A 21,985-nucleotide genomic window follows, 5' to 3' on the forward strand; every position below is an offset into this window, starting at 1 on the left:
ACCTTGTCTGAGGGCAAAGCTGCTTTGCTGGGCAGAAGCATGCAACCACAACAAGGGACTGCATTTTACTCTACCCCACACCACCCAAACCCTGACCACAGATGCATCAGAGTATGCATGGGGGGGCCCACATGGCTGGCAAATGCATTCAGGGCCACTGCAATTCAAGAAAAAGAGATGCTAGCTGTACAGAATGCTCTGACAGCTTTCCAATACCTAATCCTTCCAGGACAACTACTTATAAAAACAGACAACACCACAGTTATGTGGTACATAAACAGGCAGGGGGAACCCATTCTTACCCACTCTGCAGGTTAGCCATGACTCTGTGGAGCACAGCTTTGGACAACCAAGTCCATCTACAAGCTCAATTCCTGCCAGGCAAACAAAATTCATTGGCAGATGACTTAAGCAGAAATCTCCCAGATCCACACGAGTGGTAATTGGAGCCCAGCACCTTCAACCTTCTGATCCAGAGGTGGGGGACCCCAGAGGTGCATCTCTTTGCCTCCCCCCCCACAACCACCAGTTAAGCACATTCTGCACCAGGAGCCCTCACAGCAGGGCCTGGAAGGTGGATGTCCTATCCTTTCAATGGGAAAACCTCTCAATCTGTGCCTTTCCCCCTCTGCCCCTTCTCTTAAGAGTACTACTCAAGATAAAAGAAGACAGGCCAAGGACAATTCTGATTGCCCTGGACTGGCCATGCCAGCGCTGGTACTCACTCCTGCGCAGCCTGACAATGGCGCCACCCTGGCACCTACACCAGGCCCCTACCCTGCTGTCACAGCAGGAGGGACAGATTTTGCATCCAGAATTGAAACCCTAAGTCTTGCAGTCTGGCTTATTCCTTGAATACTCCACCAGCAACCCTAAGTAAACAGGTGCTGGATGTCATTTTTGAAGCCAGAAGGCCTAGTACTAGGAAATCCTATGCGGAAAAATGGAAAAGATATTGTTGTTGGATTCAGTCTAAAGGAAAGGACACAGCAGTGCCCTCCTTACCTCTAATCCTGGATTACCTAGCAGAGCTACTCCACAGAGGCCTATCCCCTCCATTAAGATTCATGCCTCTGCTATTTCGGCTCATTACAATACCGAGCCAACCTCTATTTTCTCACCCTCTCGTCAAACAGTTCCTGAGAGGGGCTAACAACTTAAGGCACCCAAGAAGACCACCCACCCCTGCTTGGGACCTTAACTTAGTACTGGAAAAGCTCACACTTCCCCCTTTTGACCCTGCTGCTTCAGCAGAGTTAAAATTCCTCTCTTGGAAAACAGCCTTTCTTCTAGCCATCATTTCAGCTAGAAGAGTGTCTGAGCTACAGGCACTGATGGCGGTGGAACCCTTTATTATCTTCCATGTTGACAGCGTTTCCCTCGGGACTAACTCATCCTTTATGCCTAAGGTGGTGTTCATTGTGGCCCTAAACCAATCCATCCATTTGCCAACCTTCTTCCATAACCCTCAGAATAAAGGGGAAAGGATCCTGTACTCTTTGGAAGTGCACAGACAGCTCAGGTTCTACCTTGATAGGACTAAGCCTTTCAGAAAATCTGATCCAGCTGGATCAACCCAAGTGTGATGACTGCAACAGTGAAACACAAAGAACATAGTACAGATGTCCTTCAAGAATGCAACTGCAGTCATAACATGTGGGTTGTCCTGCCTCAGGCAGCCCTCGGTCGGCCGGATTCCAAAGTCTGGGTCCGACGTTGGCTGATGTCGCATTTCTCTCCGACGTCAGAGCGGCTGGAGTACATAAGCATCAGCCGACGCCATTTTCTTCAGTCTTTCTTGCCACGCGGTGCCCGTAGCAGAAGCATTTCGCAAGTGCCGGTCGGTCAGCTCCTGTATTCTACGATACCGAAGTAATCAAAAAAGCTAAGTACTCCGTTGGGGACCTTTTCTTGCCTCAGCCGATGTCAGAAATTACTGAAAAAGTTAACAATTGTCTTTCTTGTGGTAAACAAATACCTCGTAAGGATTTCCACTCTTACTGCCTCCCTTGCCTGGGCCCAGACCACGATGTCTCGGCCTGTGTAGCCTGTGCTCGCTTCAACAAGCGCACTCTCAGGCGCCGGGCGGAGTTCGCTGAAGATTTTTTCGGCGATAATTTTGCTTACACCATGCCGTCGGATCTTCCGACATCGCAAACTCCCAAAAAGTGAAAAGACCGGGACCGACATCCTTGGTCCGCGTCTACCACCGACTCCACGCCAAAACCTAGCGCGAGTGCTCCGGTCCCCTCTGAGACGGTCTCTCCACCGCTCCGAACCGAAGACACCGCATTACCGACGACTCCGATTCCAGTCATTACTCCGCCAGTTATAGATTTTCCTCCGGATACCGAAACCGAGGAAATGCCCGAGACCATTGGTGTAGACAAGGTCACTCCTGCACATTGAATTGTAAGGATGTAGCTAGCAAGTTAGGCTGGTGCACGGCAAGCAAGTAGGTTGATCCAAAAAACAAAAAATGCCAGCACCTTGGAGAGTCAAACAAAAAGGTTTATTTAAACTTCAAAAAGCTGGTGATTAGACCGGTTTCAGCTAAAAGCTTTCCTCAGTAATACCTGCACTCCTGCACATGGAGCTGCCAAGCCCCCTATGGCCATGTCTATTAAGGCCTACACTAGGGCTAAGGCAGCCAGCAAAACTAAGCATATTGCTTCTAAATCCTTACCTCAGCCGACTCCAGAGACACAAATTATGTCCATGGCTGCTGATTTGATTTCCATGATTAGAGGTTCACAGGCCCATCCTGAGAGAGGATCCCAGCCTCCTCCTGATAAAAGGCCCCGGGTTGAACCCTCTGACCCTACTCCTTCAGATGAAGATTCTGAGGGCTCTGTCCACTCAGATAGCCAGGAAGAGCTCTTCCAGACCTATGAGGACTCGGATGCAGAAGATTCCATCCCCTCGGCCTCCCCTCCTGAGGATATTTCTTTTGGGGAAGTTCTGCACACCATGAGGGAACATTTCAAGTGGCAAGGTCAGGAATATTCTGATTCTAGGAAACGCCTTAGGACTTTCCTTAAGAAGCCTCAGCACAGGCCCTTAGCTATTCCTCCTGTACTTGATGTTCTGGATGATTTGTATTCTGACTCTAGTGTTACCCCTGATTCTCTTCCTCCTGCTCCAGCCAAGCCAGACAGGTATTACAGGGTCCCAGAAACTCATTCCCATTTATTCAGGGCCCATACTGCTGATTTGGAAACTATTTCACAGGGGCCTAAAGGAGTTTCAGCCTCCACCTCAAAAAATCCTTTGCCCTCCAACAGGGAAGCTAGGTCATTAGAGAGATGGGGCAAAAAGGTTTACACATCCACTGCCTTATCTATGAGAGCTTTAAATTGCCTTTTTCATATGTTACAATATCAGGATTATCTGTTAGAAGATTTACAGAAAACATTAGCCACTCATGATCCTTTAGACAGGAAGACTTTGCAGGAAGCTGTACATAACACTCGGCAAGTAAGCAATCATTTCCTGCAGTGTGGATATGATGCACTGGAAGCTTCATGTAGGGCAGCTATGACAGGGGCAGTCATTCATAGACATGCTTGGTTAAAAGATCAACCTCTACCAGATCATGTAAAAGCAAAACTTCTGGATGCACCTTTAGAAAAGAACAAGCTTTTTGGTGCAAATGCTAAGGATGTGTTAAAGACCATCGAAGAAAAAGCAAAATCAGTTCAGACTTTGAAAGATTTCCTCCAGGTTCAACCCCCCAGATTCAGTAGGAATTGGCCTTCAAAAAACTGGTCCTTTCCTAATCCAGAAAAGTTTCAAAGGGGTAAGAACAGACGTGGCCGAGGAAGAGGCCAATACAGAGGCCCTTACAGGGGATGACAATGGCAGCCAGGAAACCAAGGAAGTGACGCAGGGGTTTCACCTGCCCCACAACCACAATCTCAATGACTTTCCTCTACTACTGCCTACCAGGGAACAACTAGAAGCTCCCTTGGGCGGGAAATTATCTCTGTTTGCAGAAAACTGGCACAGACTGACAAAGGACAAATGGATTTTGGACATTATAGACCAAGGGTACAGGTTTCATTTTCATACCTTATCAAGAAAACAAGGCGTGCCAAACCTACCACAAAATCAGAGGGCAGAGGCTATCAAGCAAATCACTCTGCTTACTCGAATGAAAGCAATAGAAAGAGTTCCACAACAAGAACAAGACCAGGGGTTTTACTCAAGACTGTTCCTTGTTCCAAGAAAAGAATCTCAATGGAGACCAATACTGGACTTGTCTGCATTAAAAACCTTTCTCATAGTACCAAAGTTCAAAATGCTGACTCTACAGCAACTCCTTCCCATGCTGGGCAAGGGGTCGTGGCTGATTACTCTGGACCTCAAGGAGGCATACCTGCATGTCCCTATCAGACACAGCGGCAGAAGATACCTCAGATTTCTTGCAGGGCCAGAGCATTATCAATTCTCAGCATTGCCATTTGGCTTATCTACTGCGCCCAGAGTATTTACAAAATGCCTGGCTTCAGTAATTGCTCATTGCAGGCTCCAGGGTATACAAATTTACCCGTACCTGGATGACTGCCTCATACAAGCAGACGACAAATTGATGTTAACAAAAAACCTGGATTATGTCATACGATTACGTCAAACTCTGGGATACACAGTCAACTTCCAAAAGTCAAGACTGCAGCCATCCCAGCAAATAATCTTCTTAGGAGCCAAACTAGACACAGCCTCTCAGATGGCTTACCTGACAGAAGACAAGCAAGAGAAGTTAACTCATTACTTCAAAGGTTTAGGAAAACTCACCCAGATGACTGCAAGGAGATTCCTACAGGCCCTGGGTTACATGGCATCCTGCATTCTCCTGGTTCCATTAGCAAGACTACACATGAGAAAGCTTCAATGGTACCTAAAAAGCATTTGGTCTCAACACAGCAACAACTTGGAGACAATCATACCACTCATTCCATGCCTACAAAAGGAATTCCTATGGTGGGCCTCGTTGAGCCAGGCAAACACAGGTATGTCATTCAAAAAACCACAGATAACACAGACCATGACTACAGACACCTCAGACCTTGGATGGGGGGCGCACATGGAAAGCAGGTGTATACAAGGACAATGGTCTCCAAAGGAAACACATCTGCATATAAACCAAAAGGAAATGCTGGCAGTAATGCATGCCATCGAGGCCTTTTCAACACCAACTCCAGCAAGGCCATTTAATGATACGGACAGACAACACCAGTGTGATGTGGTACATAAACAAGCAGGGGGGCACCCACTCTTACCCCCTTTGCAGACTGACAATGCAGCTTTGGGAGAAATCACTGAGCCTAAACATCCAGTTACAATCCCAGTTTGTTCCAGGAAAAGACAATGTGTTGGCGGACAGCCTAAGCAGGAATTTCACAGATCCACACGAGTGGAGGTTACATCCGAAGGCCTTCAGACAACTCACTTCGACATGGGGCAAGCCAGAAGTGGACCTATTTGCCTCTCACCTCAACCATCTTCTACCAAAATTTTGCACAAGGACATACCATCCAAAAGCTTGGAAAATAGATGCCCTCTCATTCAACTGGAACTCCCTAGCAATCTATGCATTCCCTCCTCTGCCACTGATGACCTCAGTATTACTAAAGATCAAAGCAGAGAAGCCCAAGGGAATCATAATAGCACCGGACTGGCCAAGACAACACTGGTACCCACTACTATGGAGCATATGTCACACCAGGAGGTGGGCCCTCCCCCAGTGGCCTCTACTTTTGACTCAACACAATTTCGAAACACTGCATCCAAATCTTCAGACACTGCAGCTAACAGCCTGGGAGATCCCATAAATAACTTCAGCTTATCTCTCTCCAAGGAAGTTCAGCGGATACTAACAGAGGCTCGTAGACCATCCACCAGAAAGGTTTACTTAGCAAAGTGGAAAAGATTCAGCAATTGGAATACCAGCAAGGGACATGATGCATCATTGTTGAACATCCCACTCATCTTGGAATATTTGGCAGATATGTTAAAGAACGGCCTCTCATATTCTTCCATAAAGATACATGCATCTGCTATTTCAGCTAGATACAACACTGATCCTCCTGTTTTTTCTCACCCCTTACTAAGGCAGTTCCTCAGGGGAATCAAGAACATTAAGCCACCAAGAAAGGCCCCAGTGCCAGCCTGGGACCTCAATTTTGTCTTAGAAAAACTGACTCTACCTCCATTTGAGCCAGCAGCTTCAGTTGACTTGCAATTTCTCTCATGGAAGACAGCTTTCCTGTTGGCAATTACCTCAGCAAGAAGAGTTTCGGAGCTACAGGCCCTAATGGCAATACCACCCTTTATTATTTTTCATAGAGACAGCGTTTCATTAAGGACCAACCCTACTTTTATGCCAAAGGTGGTATCTAGGGTTTCTTTCAATCAAGCCATTCATCTGCCTGCTTTCTTCCCCAATCCTGAGAATAAGGGGGAAAGACTGTTGCATACCTTGGACATTCACAGACAACTTCGATACTACCTGGACAGAACCAAGGCCAGTAGGAAGTCTGAACAACTTTTTGTAGCTTACGCCCCTGCAGTCCAAGGAAAAGCAATTTCAAAACAGACTGTTTCAAAATGGATTGGACATTGCATCAGATTCTGTTATTCCTTTCATGGAAAGACTGTTCCAGCCAATGTCAGACCACATTCCACCAGAGCTACAGCCACCTCTACAGCATTCTTAAGAGGGGTGCCTACCAAGGACATTCTAGAAGCTGCTACATGGAGCTCCGTGCATACATTCTCCAAACACTACAATCTCCCTCTATACTCCAGATCCAGAGCAGGCTTTGCTTCGGCAGTCCTGCAGGGTTTGATTGCCACACCATCTTTTTCCTAGAGCATTCCTCCTCCCCAGCTAAGCTATGGTATTCTACCCACATGTTATGACTGCAGTTGCATTCTTGAAGGACATAGTACAGTTTTGTACCTACCATAAATGTAGATGTCCGATAGACATGCAGCTGCAGTCGGATTTTCCCTCCCTCCATTGCCTCTATGCCTAGGGTCCACTCCTATCCCTGTTACTCTTAGCTGGGGATATCTGTTATGGTGTATTTGTTTTATTGCCCATTTATTTGTTTGGAATCCTGTTTTTGTCTTCCAATTTGATTACAGCCTTCCTTGGAGGGCATCTGGGGCAAGAAACACTGAAGAAAATGACGTCGGCTGATGCTTATGTACTCCAGCCGCTCTGACGTCGGAGAGAAATGCGACATCAGCCGACGTCGGACCCAGACTTTGGAATCCGGCCGACCGAGGGCTGCCTGAGGCAGGACAACCCACATGTTATGACTGCAGTTGCATGTCTATCGGACATCTGCATTTATGGTAGGTACAAAACTGTACTTTGTGTGCACTTACCGTAAATGTAGATGTTCGAGTGTATTCACTGTTGCAGTCCTGGTTTCCCTCCCTCCAGCCCCCGGTTTTCTCTTATCTTTCTACCTCTCCTCTCTATGGCTATTCCTAATGGTATTGGTATTTACTTTTTACTGGTGGTGGTTTCCACACCATATCCTAGCTCCCTATTTGCGGGCTCCTGACATTTTGGGCAAGAAAAACTGATGTAATGGCGTTGGCTGCTTGTTTTTATACCCCTGACGACCTAACGTCATGGAAGAAGTGACAGCATCCAACGCAGAAATACTAAGACTCTGGTATTCAGACCGACTGAGCGATACCTCCAGGCAGATAACCTAAGTGTGATGACTGCAACAGTGAATACACTTGAACATCTACATTTATTGTAAGTGTGCACAACTTCTCTTCATTGTTAGAGTATTCGCTCCCCCCGTTTGATCTGCATTTTTTCCTTCTGGATGTGAATGGACTCCTTTGTCCTATGGCAACTGTTCTGGGGCAATTCAGTTGTAGATAGTTGCATCCATATGTCCCTTTTTATGATGTACATTGTGTGCGAGGAGCAGAAATGTGATGTATGGCCATACAGTAAGTTTTTTAGAATTTTTCATACTGGCCGAGCATTGGGCTGCCTTGGGTGAGACAATCCCTTCTATGAAGAATACTGCAACAGCAAAGAGAAGGCCATCTACTGTTTACACAACCGTACTTTCCACAGCAGACAGATTAACATGTGTCTGGCTATACTTTTTTGTCCAGTGTTGTTTTTTTTTTTTTTTTGTTGACTGAGCTGCTGGTAAACTGGGTTTAATAGGCTGGAAGGTGCTGGGGCTGGCCTGATAGCTATGGGTTGAGCATCTAATTATAATAATCTCTGCTTAGGGTTGAGTGTGAGAAGAGCTGCTTCCATAGTAGCATCTACTGATAGAGGCCAGGGTTTGGTTCCTGATTTGGAGAGGCACATACATATAGTAAACAAGCGAGGAACTCTATAGCTGGGTGCCTGCAGATGGTTTACATCTGTTATGTGCATTGCAGAATTGTACTTCTGGCTAGTAGAGAAAAGAACATTAATTAAACAAATCCACCCTAAGCATAAGCTGTATAAAGGGCCTTCCAGGCTCCTGGCATTCACTGACACAAGAGTCCTCATTTGTGAGACCATGACCCTCTGGCTTACTGTGGGTATTTAGGCAGTGTACTGTGATGTCTCAGAACCCAGCCACTGGGGATGCACAAGCCAGTGCATTTCTTTGTGCCAGTCCCAAGCCTGGATAAATGGGGAGGATTACTTCAGAAAGGGCATCCAGTGTAAAACCTCTGCCAAATGTCATATGCGGACGACAATACAGATTACCATATCAGATCGGTCAAGGCCCGGGTTAACAACGACCACCACCAGTACTGTTAGTCAGCAGGATGCTGGCAGAAATTGGGCTACTGTTGGCCGAGGAGAAGAAGAGGGGGAAGACATGCCCTAAGGCAGGAATAGAGGAGGAAGGTTATAAGTGTAGTAGTGAGGGTAGCAACTTTGAATGTTGGCAGTATGGCTGGTATAGGGCGAGAACTAGCTGATATGATGGAGAGAAGGAAGGTTGATATGTCGTGCGTGCAAGAGACCAGATGGAAGGGGAGTAAGAACAGGTGTGTAGGAGGTGGGTTTAGATTTTTCTATCATAGTGTGGATGGTGGGAGAAATCGAGTAGGGGTTATACTGAAGGAACAGTATGCCAAGTGTGTATTGGAGGTGAAAAGAGTGTTGGATAGAGTGATGTTTATGAAGCTGGAAATTGGTGTAATGATGAATGTTAGTGCATACGCTCCACAAGTTGGGTGTGCGATGGATGAGAAAGAACAATTTTGGAGGGAGTTGGATGAAGTGGTGGTGAGTGTACCCAAGAGTGAGAGACTGGTGATTGGAGCAGATTTCATTGGGCATGTTGGTGAAGGGAACAGAGGGGATGAGGAAGTGATGGGTAGGTATGGTGTTAAGGAGAGGAATGCAAAAGGTCAGATGATAGTGGATTTTGCGAAAAGGATGGACATGGCTGTGGTGAATATGTATTTTAAGAAGAGGGAGGAGCATTGGGTGACATACAAGAGTAGAGGAAGATGCACACAGGTGGGCTATATCCTATGCAGGAGGGCCAGTCTGAAAGAGATTGGAGACTGTAAAGTGGTGACAGGGGAAGTGTAGTTAGGCAGCTTAGAATGGTGGTCTGTAGGATGACGTTGGTGATCAAGAAGAGGAGGAGGAGTGTGAGAGCAGTGCCAGGATTAAATGGTGGAAGTTGAAAAAGGGTGATTGTGAGGTGGAGTTCAGGGAAGAGTTAAGACAGGCACTGGGGGGCAGTGAAGAGTTACCAAATAGCTGGGTAACTACAGCAGAGCTGGTAAGGGAGACAGCTAGAAAGGTGCTTGGTGTGACATCTGGACAGAGGAAGGAGGTCAAGGAGACCTGGTGGTGGAATGAGGAAGTACAGGAGAGTATACAGAGGAAGAGGCTGGTGAAGAAGTGGGATTGTCAAAGAGATGAAGAAAGTAGACAAGTATAAGGAGATGTGGCGCATGGCAAAGGGAGAGGTGGCGAAGGCTAAGGATAAGGCATATGGAGAGTTGTATGAAAGGTTGGACACTAAAGAGGGAGAAAAAGACTTGTACCAATTGGCTAGACAGAGGGACTGAGCTGGGAAAGATGTGCAGCAGGTAAGGTTGATAAAAAATAGTGAGGTAAACATGCTCACAAGCGAGGAGAGTGTGTCTAGCAGATGGAAAGAGTACTTTGAAGGGCTAATGAATGAAGAGAATGAGAGAGAGAGAGAGAGAGAGAGAGAGAGAGGGTTGGATGATGTGGGGTTAGTGAATCAGGAAGTGAAACAGATTAGCAAGGAGGAAGTAAGGACAGCTATGAAGAGGATGAATAATGGAAAGGTTGTTGGCCCAGATGACATACCAGTGGAAGCATGGAGGTGCTTAGGAGAAAGTGGAGTTTTTAATCAGATTGTTTAATGAAATCTTGGAAAGTCAGGGGATGCCTGAAGAGTGGAGAAAGTATTTTGGCACCTATCTTTAAGACTAAGAGTGATGTGCAGAGCTGTAGTAACTACAGAGGGATAAAATTGATCAGTTACAGCTTGAAGTTATGGGAAAGAGTAGTGGAAGCTAGATTAAAAGAGAGGTGATGATTAGTGATCAGCAGTATGGTTTCATGCTGGGAAGAGCACTACAGAGGCGATGTTTGCTCTGAGAGTGTTGATGGAGAAATATAGAGAAGGTCAGAAGAAGTTACACCATGTCCTTGTGGACTTAGAGAAAGCATATGACAAGGTGCCTAGAGAGGAGTTGTGGTTTTGTATGAGGAGGACGGGAGTGGCAGAAAAGTATGTAAGAGTGGTATAAGATATATATGAGTGTAGTGTGACAGTGGTGAGGTCTGCGGTGGGAGCGATGGATTTGTTTAAGTTGGAGGTGAGATTACATCCAGGATCAGCTCTGAGCCCTTTCTTATTTGTAGTGGTGATGGACAGGTTGGCAGACGAGATCAGACAGGAGGCCCTGTGGACTATGATGTTTGCAGATGACATTCTTGATCTGTAGTGAGAGTAGGGACCAGGTGGATATATGCTCTAGAGAAGAGAGTAATTAAGGTTAGCAGGACCAAGAATATGTGTGTGTGAATGAGAGGGAGGATAAAGGAATGGTTAGGATGCAGGGAGTAGAGTTGGCAAAGGTGGATGAGTTAAAGTACTTGAGATCAACAGTTCAGAGTAATGGTGAGTGTGGAAGAGAGGTGAAGAAGAGAGTACAGGCAGGGTGGAATGTGCCAGGAATGATTTGTGCAGATGGGTACCAGTAAGAGTGAAAGGGAAGGTCTACAAGAGGGTAGTGAGACCAGCTATGTTATATGGGTTGGAGACGGTGGCATTGACAGAAAGGCAGGCTTCAGAGCTGGATGTGGCAGAGTTAAAGATGTTAAGATTTGCACTGGGTGTGATGAGGATGGACATGATGGGAATCAGTATATTAAAGGGTCAGCTTAGGTTGGGCGGTTTGGAGACAAAGCCAGAAAGGTGAGATTGCATAGGTTTGGATATCTGCTGAGGGGGGATGTTAGGTATATTGAGAAAAGGATGCTAAGGATGGAGCTGCCAGTTAAGAGGAAAAGAGGAAACCATAAGATAAGGTTTATGGATGTGGTGAGAGAGGACATGCAAGGTGGTTGGTGTGACAGAGCAAGATGCAGAGGACAGGAAGAAATGGAAACAGATGATCCGCTGTGACCCCTAATGGGAACAGTGAAACGGGAACAGCCAAAAGAGAACAGAGAGAGAGAGACAGTGGTGTCTCAGAGGGCAGACTGATCTTTTAGGATTCTTAGCAGTCATCAGCAGTAATAGAAGTAAGGTGCGGCAGTAAAATATTGATGTTAAAAATACACACAGAGAAGTATCTTTGGTTATGTGCAAAACAGGTAAAAAAAAATCTAAGCTTGTTTCCTGCCTTTCCTATTAAGTGGTATAGAATGTTTGTAGGCTTCTGAGCCCCCAAGCCCTTCTGTGTTGGAGGGAAGCCTTCTAGCTTAGTTTTTTTTTTCTTATAACTAGCCAGTTTTCTAGTTTCAGCACTCAAATCTGTTTCTTTGAACTCAGCACTTGTTCAGAACTCATTGTAAGCACTACATAAGCTGCAAATTACTACAGCACTCAACTTTCCTCACTTGTCTAGTGGAAAGCAGTTTTTAGTACTTAATAAATAAGCAGTTATCCAGGCATGTCTAAGGGTCAGCTCCCATTGATTTCTCCTGTCTACCTGATGAATCTGGGCATCTTGGGGCAATGCAGCAATTGCCTCATGTACACAGACAACCCTCTCCTCCTACCACCCAACACTACAACCTGTGAGAGATGCACTTATATAGCCAAACTGGAAGCAAAGCTCTCTTCACCCAAGACTGGACTAGACAGTCAAGAGGAGAGGGTAAACACTTGCACCACACCACACTCATCACATAGTCCCTCAAAACCCACACCACCAAAACACACACATAGAAACACAAAACACACACCTACATTCATGGAGGCTCTCAATAAAAACCTGCCCAAGCATCAGGGACATCCAAAGCATAAACGCAAGCAAACTCCACCCCCAACACAACCCAAATGACACATAGCCCACAAACTCAGTGTGCCACTCAACCACAACCCATAAGGCATAACAACATACCCAACACATAGGTGACTCTATAGTCAGGCACACTGATGTTCCACTCACTAGACTAAACAAGGAGAAAGTTACTGTCAGCTTGCCTGTCAGGTGCCAGGATCCGCCACATAATGCATGCACTCAGGTCACGCCACAATAAGTACAAATATGACACTGTCATTGTCCATGTTGGTGTGAATGACCTGAGACGTACCTCCCTGGACTACATGAAAAGAGACATGGAGGAGCTCTCTGATCTTGTATCCCAGGCAGGTATGACCCTAACCCTGAGTAGCATCCTGCCATCACCCAGAATGATACCACAGTACAAGGACAAAATGATTGACTTCAACAATTGACTAAGCTTCTGGTGTCATTCTAAGGGGATCCAGTATTTGTCTGGGACGACATTATCGACAGTCCATGATGCTTTGCCAGAGATGGCCTGCACCTGTCGCCCTTAGGATTCCGGATACTGGCCAAGACTCTTGCCACCCCTATAGTGCCTTTTTTAGGCAAGGTTCAAATGACAAATTCACCACCGTAACCGGTACAAGGAAGCAAAATCTGAGGGTAATGCTACTCAGTGCTAGAAGTCTAAACCTCAAAATGCACTCACTCAAGGCACTCCTTAAAATGGAGAACATTGACATCTGTGCAGTGACAGAGACCTGGTTCAAAGCTCCAGAGAGCACCCCTGCATTACCAGGCTTCAATTTATACCACACCTTTCGGCCACCTAACCCAGAAAGAAGCACTAAAGGCGGAGGCGTGTCCATATTCATTAAGGATATCCACACCTCCAGGCTAGTTGCACAGCATAATGCATCCGAGATTATCCAAGTGCAACTAACTCTGGGTAAGACCGCAATCCAAATTGTAGCTTGCTACAGACCCCCCACCATGCCCCAGGAGTCACACTCCTCATTTCTTGATACACTGGAAAGTATTAAGGTACAACCCAACACCCTTATAATGGGCGATTTCAACTACCCCACCATTAACTGGGAAAACTACTCATGTACCAACTCTTTTGCTCAACGTTTTCTAGAATTCATAAATTCCAACGCCTTGGATCAACTTATTCACACCCCCACCAGGGGCAGCAATATCCTAGACCTGGTCATCACCAACATGGGAAACCGGTGTGCCACACCAGAGGTCAATTCCTTGTTGGTCAGATCCGACCACAAGCTAATCAGCCTAGACGTCCACATCCCACCCCCAGCCCTAATTAGGGAAACCATCGTAAAAACCTTCTCAAAAGCCAACTTCACACTTCTTAAGACAGAAGTGGCAAACTTCATGACACCCATGCAGATGGACAATAGAGGTATGACTGCCGAATCCTACACAAATGCACTTTATAAGCACTTACACGAGTGCATGGATCATGCTATCCCTAATAGAACCAAGATGTTATCCTCCAAAAAAAGGAAGCCAATCTGGTGGTCCTCTGCCATAAAAAACTCTACAACAGAAGAAAGAAACTGTTGCAAAAAAGAGTAAAATCCCATGACTGGAGGAACTCCCTGGTCAACCTCAGTAAGAAGCTGAGATCCCTCATAAAATCCTCCAAAGCTAGTTACGAAAACAAAATTGCCACTGACTCTAAAGACAATCACAAAGCATTCTATAGCTATGTCAAAAATCTAAATGGGAACACTCAGATCTGCTCTGAGTTACAGCATAATGGCACTAAATATACAGAACTAACTGATATTACCAACATCCTAGCAGATAAGGTTCAGTGCTAACTTTACCCCCCTCTCACCCCCTAGAGGGCCCATCTCTATACCGGAAGAATGCAAAGTTCCTATAATCACGGCTGCACAGGTAAAAAACGCACTCTCCAAAGCCAAGAACACAGCATCCATGGGACCTGACAATATCCCAGGCTGCATTCTACATGAACTACAGAATGAACTGGCACCCTACCTAAGTACCATGTTCAATCATAGCCTCACCTCAGGCTTTGTACCCACTGAATGGCGCACAGCAACAGTTATCCCACTCCACAAAGGGGGAGCTACGACGGACCCCGGGAACTACTGCCCATTAGCCTGACAAGCCTGGTCTGCAAGGCCATGGAACGTATCATCATGGAACTCATAAACAAAGACATTGGTAATCTCCAAACTCTGGACCCTACTCAGTTTGGATTTGTAAAAGGCAGATCATGTCTTCTAAACCCGATTGACTTCTTTGAAGCAGTCACCAAAGCCATAGATGATGGTAAAATGGTTCACACAGCTTATCTAGATCTCACCAAGGCTTTCAACACCATCCCCCACTCTGGAATTATAGATAAGCTCACTAAACTAGGTATAAATCCCCATGTCATAAGATGGGTCACCAACTGACTCACGGACAGAACCCACACTGTGAAAGTAGCGGATTCCAAATCCGACATCAGACCAGTGACAAGTGGAGTACCACAGGATTCAGTCCTGGGTCCTCTCCTGTTTGGTATCTACTTCTCTGAAGTGCAGGCCAACACAGAAGGTCTTTGGCTAACAAAGTTTGCAGATGACTGCAAACTAGGAGCCATAATCGAAACTCGTAATGATGTGGACAAACTACAAAGGGCCTCACTGAGACAGAAACCTGGTGTCAAATCCATGGCCTGAAGCTCAATGCCAAAAAGTGTATTGTCATCCCCTTTGGTAAAAACTATGTACCCATGAACTACCACATAGCTGGTAGTCTACTTAATGCCGAAAATGTGATAAGAGACCTTGGGACACCGGTGGACAGTAGTCTCTCCTTTGATAATCACATCGCCACAGTGGTCAGGAAATGCTTCTACGTGGCTCATCTCATCACAAAAGGATTCTCATCCAGAAAAAAAGAGGTCATTGTTCCCCTCTACTCATCACTCATTAGACCCATTATAGAGTACAACGCCCCTTTTGGTATGTATCTCACAAGACATCTACAACAACTGGAAAGACCACAGAAATACCTCACAAAGAGGATTACTGGCCTCAAACAGATGCCCTATGCAAACCGTCTCAAAAAACTACAGCTTTACTCCATCGCATATCGCCTACGCAGGGGCGATCTCTGCCTAACATACAAAGCTATGTCAAACCCAGAGCTGTTGGACATGCTCCACTTAAAGAAATCCCAATCCCTCCGAGCTACACGCTCTAGGGACCTTAACCTTGTCACCACAATAAACAGAACATGCTGGAGGGATAAATTCCTGTCCCAGAGACTTCCCATACTCTGGAACAGACTACCTATCTATGTCAAACAGAGCTCCTCATTAGCACTCTTCAAGAAAAATCTTGATGATTGGATGGGAAATTCACCCTGGGGATCACTTCTGTGACTCTGCTCGACAGGGGCATAGGAAAATAATTTTCTTGGGTGGTGAAAGCCAGGGTACATTTTTTGGCTAGGCTTGTATGGGCCCTAGGGCCGATAGCCTTAGTACCTACCTATGAACCTATGAAGGTATAGCATAGGAATCATAGGATCATAGCAAGTTACCAGGCTATTGGCCTTGAGGCCGTTATGAGCCTAGCCAAGAGTTTAGCCTATGTTTATACAAGTCAGCACCCAAAGCCCCTGTCTAGCAGGGACACTGGTGGAATCCCAGGGGTGTATTTTCTGTGGAGAGGGAATCTTTTCCACAGATGGGGGAGTCTCTGGGACACAAATCTGTCCTGCCAACAAGTCCTGTTGATGTCACAGGTCAGGTTGAGGTCACGAGTGCGGGTTACTTGAGTGAAGCTTGACTTGTGGGTATACAGCAGTCCCATCAAGGCGGGTCTAAAATTGCTTTGTATGCCAGACAGAGGTCACCTTTGAGGAGTCTGTGTGAAGCAAAGTGGAAGGGGTTGGTTGAACTTAGGGCTAGGAAACAACATAAAATAGGGACAAGATGGATTATGAAACTGGTAAAGCTTACCCTGACCCCCCTAGAGGGCAGGACTCTGTTTATTTTAATGAACAAAACAATGATGTGAATGATGCGATCAATGATAATCCTGTTGACAATGAGTATTTAAATGGGGATGTCCCCATGGACCCCCCTCCCCTGAGAAGATCCGAGAGGATCAGGGAGCAGAGGGGGGAGAGGAAGGGACAAATGTATTATCAAAACAACAACTACAACCATTATCCGTCATGGAGGGAGGCCTACCGGAGATAGTTGAACCCCGTGAGCCCTGTGAACAAGTTATTCAGGTCATTCAAAATGATGATGCTGATTTTACTATTTATAATTTTAGTCAAGTTTGTGTTGATGTTGATTGGGCTAATTTGTTTGCGAAAGGGTTGAATTTTGTCCCGGGGAGATCAGCAAATGTTGTTGACAGTATTTTAAACCTTAAAATGTACGTGAGGAAATTAAATTTAGGAGTACATTTTGGTAATACTATTACTCAAAATGCTCACCAGTTGCATAGACCCAGCACCTTTATTCCACCTACCCACCCTCCTCTTGTGATTTATGAGACACTTTGTGAAAATGAACTTAGGAAAATCATTTTGAATAATAAACACAGGAGTTATGTTAACAATTTGGACGAAAAAGAATGGATGTTACTTCAAGACATCATTAGTAACAATAACATCAGGCTTATGAAACCTGATAAGGGGGGAGGGCTGGTCATTATGAATTATTTGGATTACAATAGTAAAATGTTTGACTTATTGTATACTGACACTTATCGAGAAGTGTCAGTCAGTGAGATGAATCTAGTCTATAGGAACATCGATTTGACCATTGACGAATTGTTACTTAATCGACCGATAAGTATTGACACACATACGTTCTTAGAGTGTAAAACCCCCAGAACACCTACCATCTTCGGCATCCCAAAGATACATAAATCCATCCAGAACCCCCCTCTACGTCTGATTGTGGACGCCAAGGCTTCGAAAACATATGGGTTGGCCAAATTTGTGGACCATCAATTGAAAGGTAGTGGAAAAGACGCCTTGGATTATTAAAGATTCATGGGATTTTTTAGGTAGAATACATCCAGATATGTATGATGATGGCCTTATTATGGCCACCTTGTCATCAAGGATCTATTTTCAGTAATCCCACATGAGGAGGGGCTTGACTGATTTTATGAATATCCGTGTAGGCATTCTGATTTAAGTTTTCACACCAAACATGCCATTAGGACCTGTATGGAACTTGTTTTGGAAAATAACTTTTTAAGCTTTGATGACCACCTCTTTAAGCAAACTTTAGGAGTGACCATGGGAGCATGCTGTGCCCCTGTGTTTGCCAGCGTGGTTTTGGCACACTGGGAGGAGGAATACATTATGAATTCATACTACAAAGACCATTGGGTCCTATATGGTCGTTATTTGGATGACATAGTCCTTTTTATGGAAAGGGGATGAGGACAAATTAGGTGAGTTTTTTGAATACCTTAATAGTACCACTGATTTTGTAGACTTTACCCTGAACTCTAACATAGAGAGCTTGAATTTTTTAGATGTCACTATTGTGAAGGATTGTATGAGTGAATCTTTTATATCTAAACTGTACAGGAAACCTACATATTCAAATACATTTTTACATTTTGAGAGCTGGCACCCAATTCATCAGAAAAAGTCCCTAGTTAAGGGACAGTTTATCAGAATCGCTAGAATAGTGTCAGATGAAGGGGACTTCCAAACAGAATGTGATAAAGTTATTGATATGTTTAGAAGAAGGGGTTACCCTATGAATCTTTTAAAAGAAATTGAAAATGAGGTTACTATCAAAAGACGGAATGGGTTAATAGTAAAAATTGTATTCAGTGGTTGTGGTATCGATGATGGAAAGGTTAGAGATAGATTACACTCCAACAACAATATTTTTTCAAGATCGTGCACCCTAACCTTCACCTTGGATTTTTATGAAATCAAAAACACATTGGTTAATTTTTGGCCAGTGATGTTACTGGACCAGGATGTCTCTAAAATCATAGGGGATAAACCAGTGATTGTTTACAAAAAAGATTATAGCTTTAAAGCACTCTTAAAAAGACAGCAGAAAGAGAATAAAACTAGTGGATGCCTTACATGTGGTAGGTGTGGGCAGTGCCCATATGTTATGGAGGGTGAATATATATTTATTAATAATTTTGGATGAATCTACCCCAGTAAAAAACTTTTTTGTTTTTCGAAAAGGGTGGTATATATTGCTAAGTGTGGGTTATGCAACATATTTTATGTGGGCAAAATGAAAAGGGCCTTTAAGCAGAGAGTATATGAGCACTGCTATGATATTAAATGCAAAAATGAAAACAATGCACTTTTCAATCGTGAACAAATATCCAACGCATTTTTTTAGGTTTTTTGCCATTGATTATGCGGACCTGGGACCCCGGGGTGGCCCAGTGGATGATTATTTAGAATTATTAGAGTTAAAATGGCAAATTAAGTTGAATGCAGGCTCATATCCTGGCATCAAAGAGCGTATAAGTATTATGCCCTTGTTGAAGCTAAGAGCTTTGTTTTATATTTAAAAAGTATTTAAAAAATATTTAAAAGTTTTTTATTGTTACTTCATGGGTTTATTACCCCATTTTTTGTATCATAGTATTTACAGTTGTTTGCTATATATTTATATGCATTTATATTCATTGGTGATATGTATGTGTGTTTACATTTTTATATTTATTTGCAATATGGGAGTATACTTTTTCATATGTGTTGGCAATTTAAGTAAGGTATTATTTCCTTTAAATATGTGCATTAGTTGACAGGAAGTGATCTGATAGTAGGATGTGATGTCAGGGTTTTTGCTTTTTGGGAGGGTATTTAAATTCTTTGAGTTGTATTATGTGTATTCTGATGAAGTTGGTTATTCCGACGAAAGCGCTTAATCTGTGGACTATCGTGTTTTGAGTGTGGTTTTATTGAGAACCCAATAAACTGTCATTACGAGTACCTGCTGAGTGGTTGTCTGGATACCTTATATTTGTTTTTCTAGGAGTCTGTATGAAGCCGAGTGGCTTTTAGCCTATCTGTGTAGGGTAGATGTTTGATACCCTGGATTCTCCTGGTGAGGACCCTCTGTGGTCTCTCCAGCTGCTGCTTGTGCTTTGTGAGGTACATGCCGAAGGGGGCATTGTATTCAATAATTGGCCTTATAAGGAAGAATACAGGGATATTATGACCTCCTTGTCTCAAGATGAGATATCCTTACTTATGAGGTGGGCCATGTAGAAAGCTTTCCATACAACGGAAGCAACATGGTGGTCAAAAATCAGGTTGCTATCAACCTGGGTGCCGAAATTCCTCACCACTGATTGCATGCCTAGGATGTTGTTATTAATATGATAATATGTGGAGACGTCAATCTCCCCAAAGGGGTTGATGATGCATTTTTTTGGCATTCAGCTTGAGGCCATGTTTCTGGCACCAGTCATTTGTTTGGGTGAATTGATTGATTACTGCGCCTAGCTTGTAGTCATCTGCAAGCATAGTTAGACATAGCCGTCTGGTTTTGGCCTGCACCTCAGAGAAGTATACCCCAAATAACAGGCTCCAAGACCGATCCCTGGAGTATGCTGCTCATTACAGGTCTACTGCTTGAAATGGCTTCCCCACCCAGGATCAGAGTAAAGGGATGAATCTTGGTAGATTCGAAGAGGGCCTGTTTGGTGGAGTGGGCATCTTGAGTCAAATTTGGGGGCCTATACCTAGCTATGATTTGAATAGGAGTGTTGCCAGTGGTTAACTGCACCTGGAGTGTCTGCTGTGCGTTGTACTGTTTGACCAGCCTGGAGGTGTGTGTGTGTGTGTGTGTGTGTGTGTGTGTGTGTGTGTGTGTGTGTGTGTGTGTGTGTGTGTGTGTGTGTGTGTGTGTGTGCCTTTATATATAATGAAACTCCACCTTCTTTGGCTTTGCTGCCCACAATTTGGGGCCTGAATGTATGATAGGATGAGTAACCAGGTAAGGCTGGGATGCTCTCTGCAGCTTTGAACCAGATTTCTGTGACTGCACAAATGTCAGCATCTTCCAGGGTTAAGAATGTTTGCAATGAGTGCAGTTTCATGTTTAGACTACTAGGGTTTAGCAGCATGACCTTTAGTTTGCATTTTGTTGAAAATTGTATGTTTGTAGTATCGACCTCATGACTTTTCTTAAAAAAGGCACTGTGGGAGAGGCAAGGGCCTTTGCCAGAAGCCTGAAGCCCATATGAGACAGATGCAGGTAATCTCTAGCAAAGCATTGTGGTCTGTTGATCATACCTTCTCAGGCTGTCAGGTACTGGATCCCCCTGGAATGACACCAGAAGCTAAGCCAATGTTAGTCAATCATTTTCTGATTGTATTGAGGCATCATTCTGGGTAACGATAGAATGCTGCTTAAGGACAGGGACATATCTGCCTGGGACAAATAATTTAGCAAGCTCAATCATGTCACTCTTCATATAGTCCAGGGAGGTACATCTCAAGTTGTTCACTCCAACGTGGACTATGACAGAGTCATAACAGTACCTGATGGATGAATGTAAGAGGTGTAGTGATCAAACATGCTGTCAACATCTGTCTCTCTCTCTCTCTCTCTCTCTCTCTCATGATAACTGTCTAAAAGATTGCTTCGTTGAGGCTTTCTGAAATAGTGTTTGGGCCACATGTTCATATATCAAAGGATATTTTGCTAGACTCAACATAAAAATGGACATTTCTTGTACTGATTTGTCATAACTTCATAGCATTGCAATGTGTTTTGAGAGATGTAATTAAAATTTGCCTCTGAAAGACATGTGTGAATGGGCGTGCCTTCGCTGAAGGCTGGGCATCGGATGGCAACTCGGCACCATAAAAATCTACTGCCAATCATTAGCGTACTGGAGTTCCGCTGTGTCGACCCCTAACCAGGAAAAGCCAAACAACATTAGTCTGTTGTCTTGTGTACTTGTGGACAATTAGTTGTTTTGCAAATGGTGTGGTAACAATGAGGTTGGCTGTGGAAGGATAACATTCTGTGCAAGAAAAGCATTTAGTAAGTAAATTACTTTCCGCTAAAAATGCACAGTTGTAAATGTCAAATCATGGGAATGGCAGTTAATTTATTTGCTTACCTGTAGAAACCTGCTTAAGAATGCATCTGATTTATACCGTTTCTGTTTAACGTTCTTTTTTTTTTTTTTTTTTTTTTCTTGGCTATAGGACAAAAATGCCAGCTATGATGTCAATGGAAATGATGATGATCCAATGCCTCGCTATGATGCCAGTAATGAAAACAAGTAAGGCCGTAATCACAGAAGCTAGGTTATTATTTTCAACTTTTAGCATGGCATTTTTTATGTTCAGAATCTTTTTATTACTTAAGTTTTTTTCTCTCTCTCTCCTGCATTGTTGCAGTGAAACTAGCTTTGCTGAGTATTATTCTGCTAAATTGAATTGATTTTTTTAAATG

General features: G+C 44.3%; 1 protein-coding gene across 2 annotated transcripts in view; it reads left to right on the forward strand.

Annotated features, from left to right (window-relative positions):
- LOC122793112 (proprotein convertase subtilisin/kexin type 5-like) overlaps positions 1–21,985 on the forward strand; it is a 3,326,953-nt gene that overhangs the window by 533,940 nt on the left and 2,771,028 nt on the right. For both annotated transcript variants that reach the window (XM_044060853.1, XM_044060852.1), the window contains one exon: positions 21,736–21,812. In XM_044060853.1, the coding sequence (XP_043916788.1) occupies positions 21,736–21,812 (77 nt within the window). The remainder of the gene's footprint in view (positions 1–21,735; positions 21,813–21,985) is intronic.

The sequence above is a fragment of the Protopterus annectens genome, chromosome 2.part0 (genome assembly GCF_019279795.1).
Source record: "Protopterus annectens isolate FY-2018-M chromosome 2.part0, PAN1.0, whole genome shotgun sequence".
Lineage (NCBI taxonomy): Eukaryota > Metazoa > Chordata > Ceratodontiformes > Protopteridae > Protopterus > Protopterus annectens.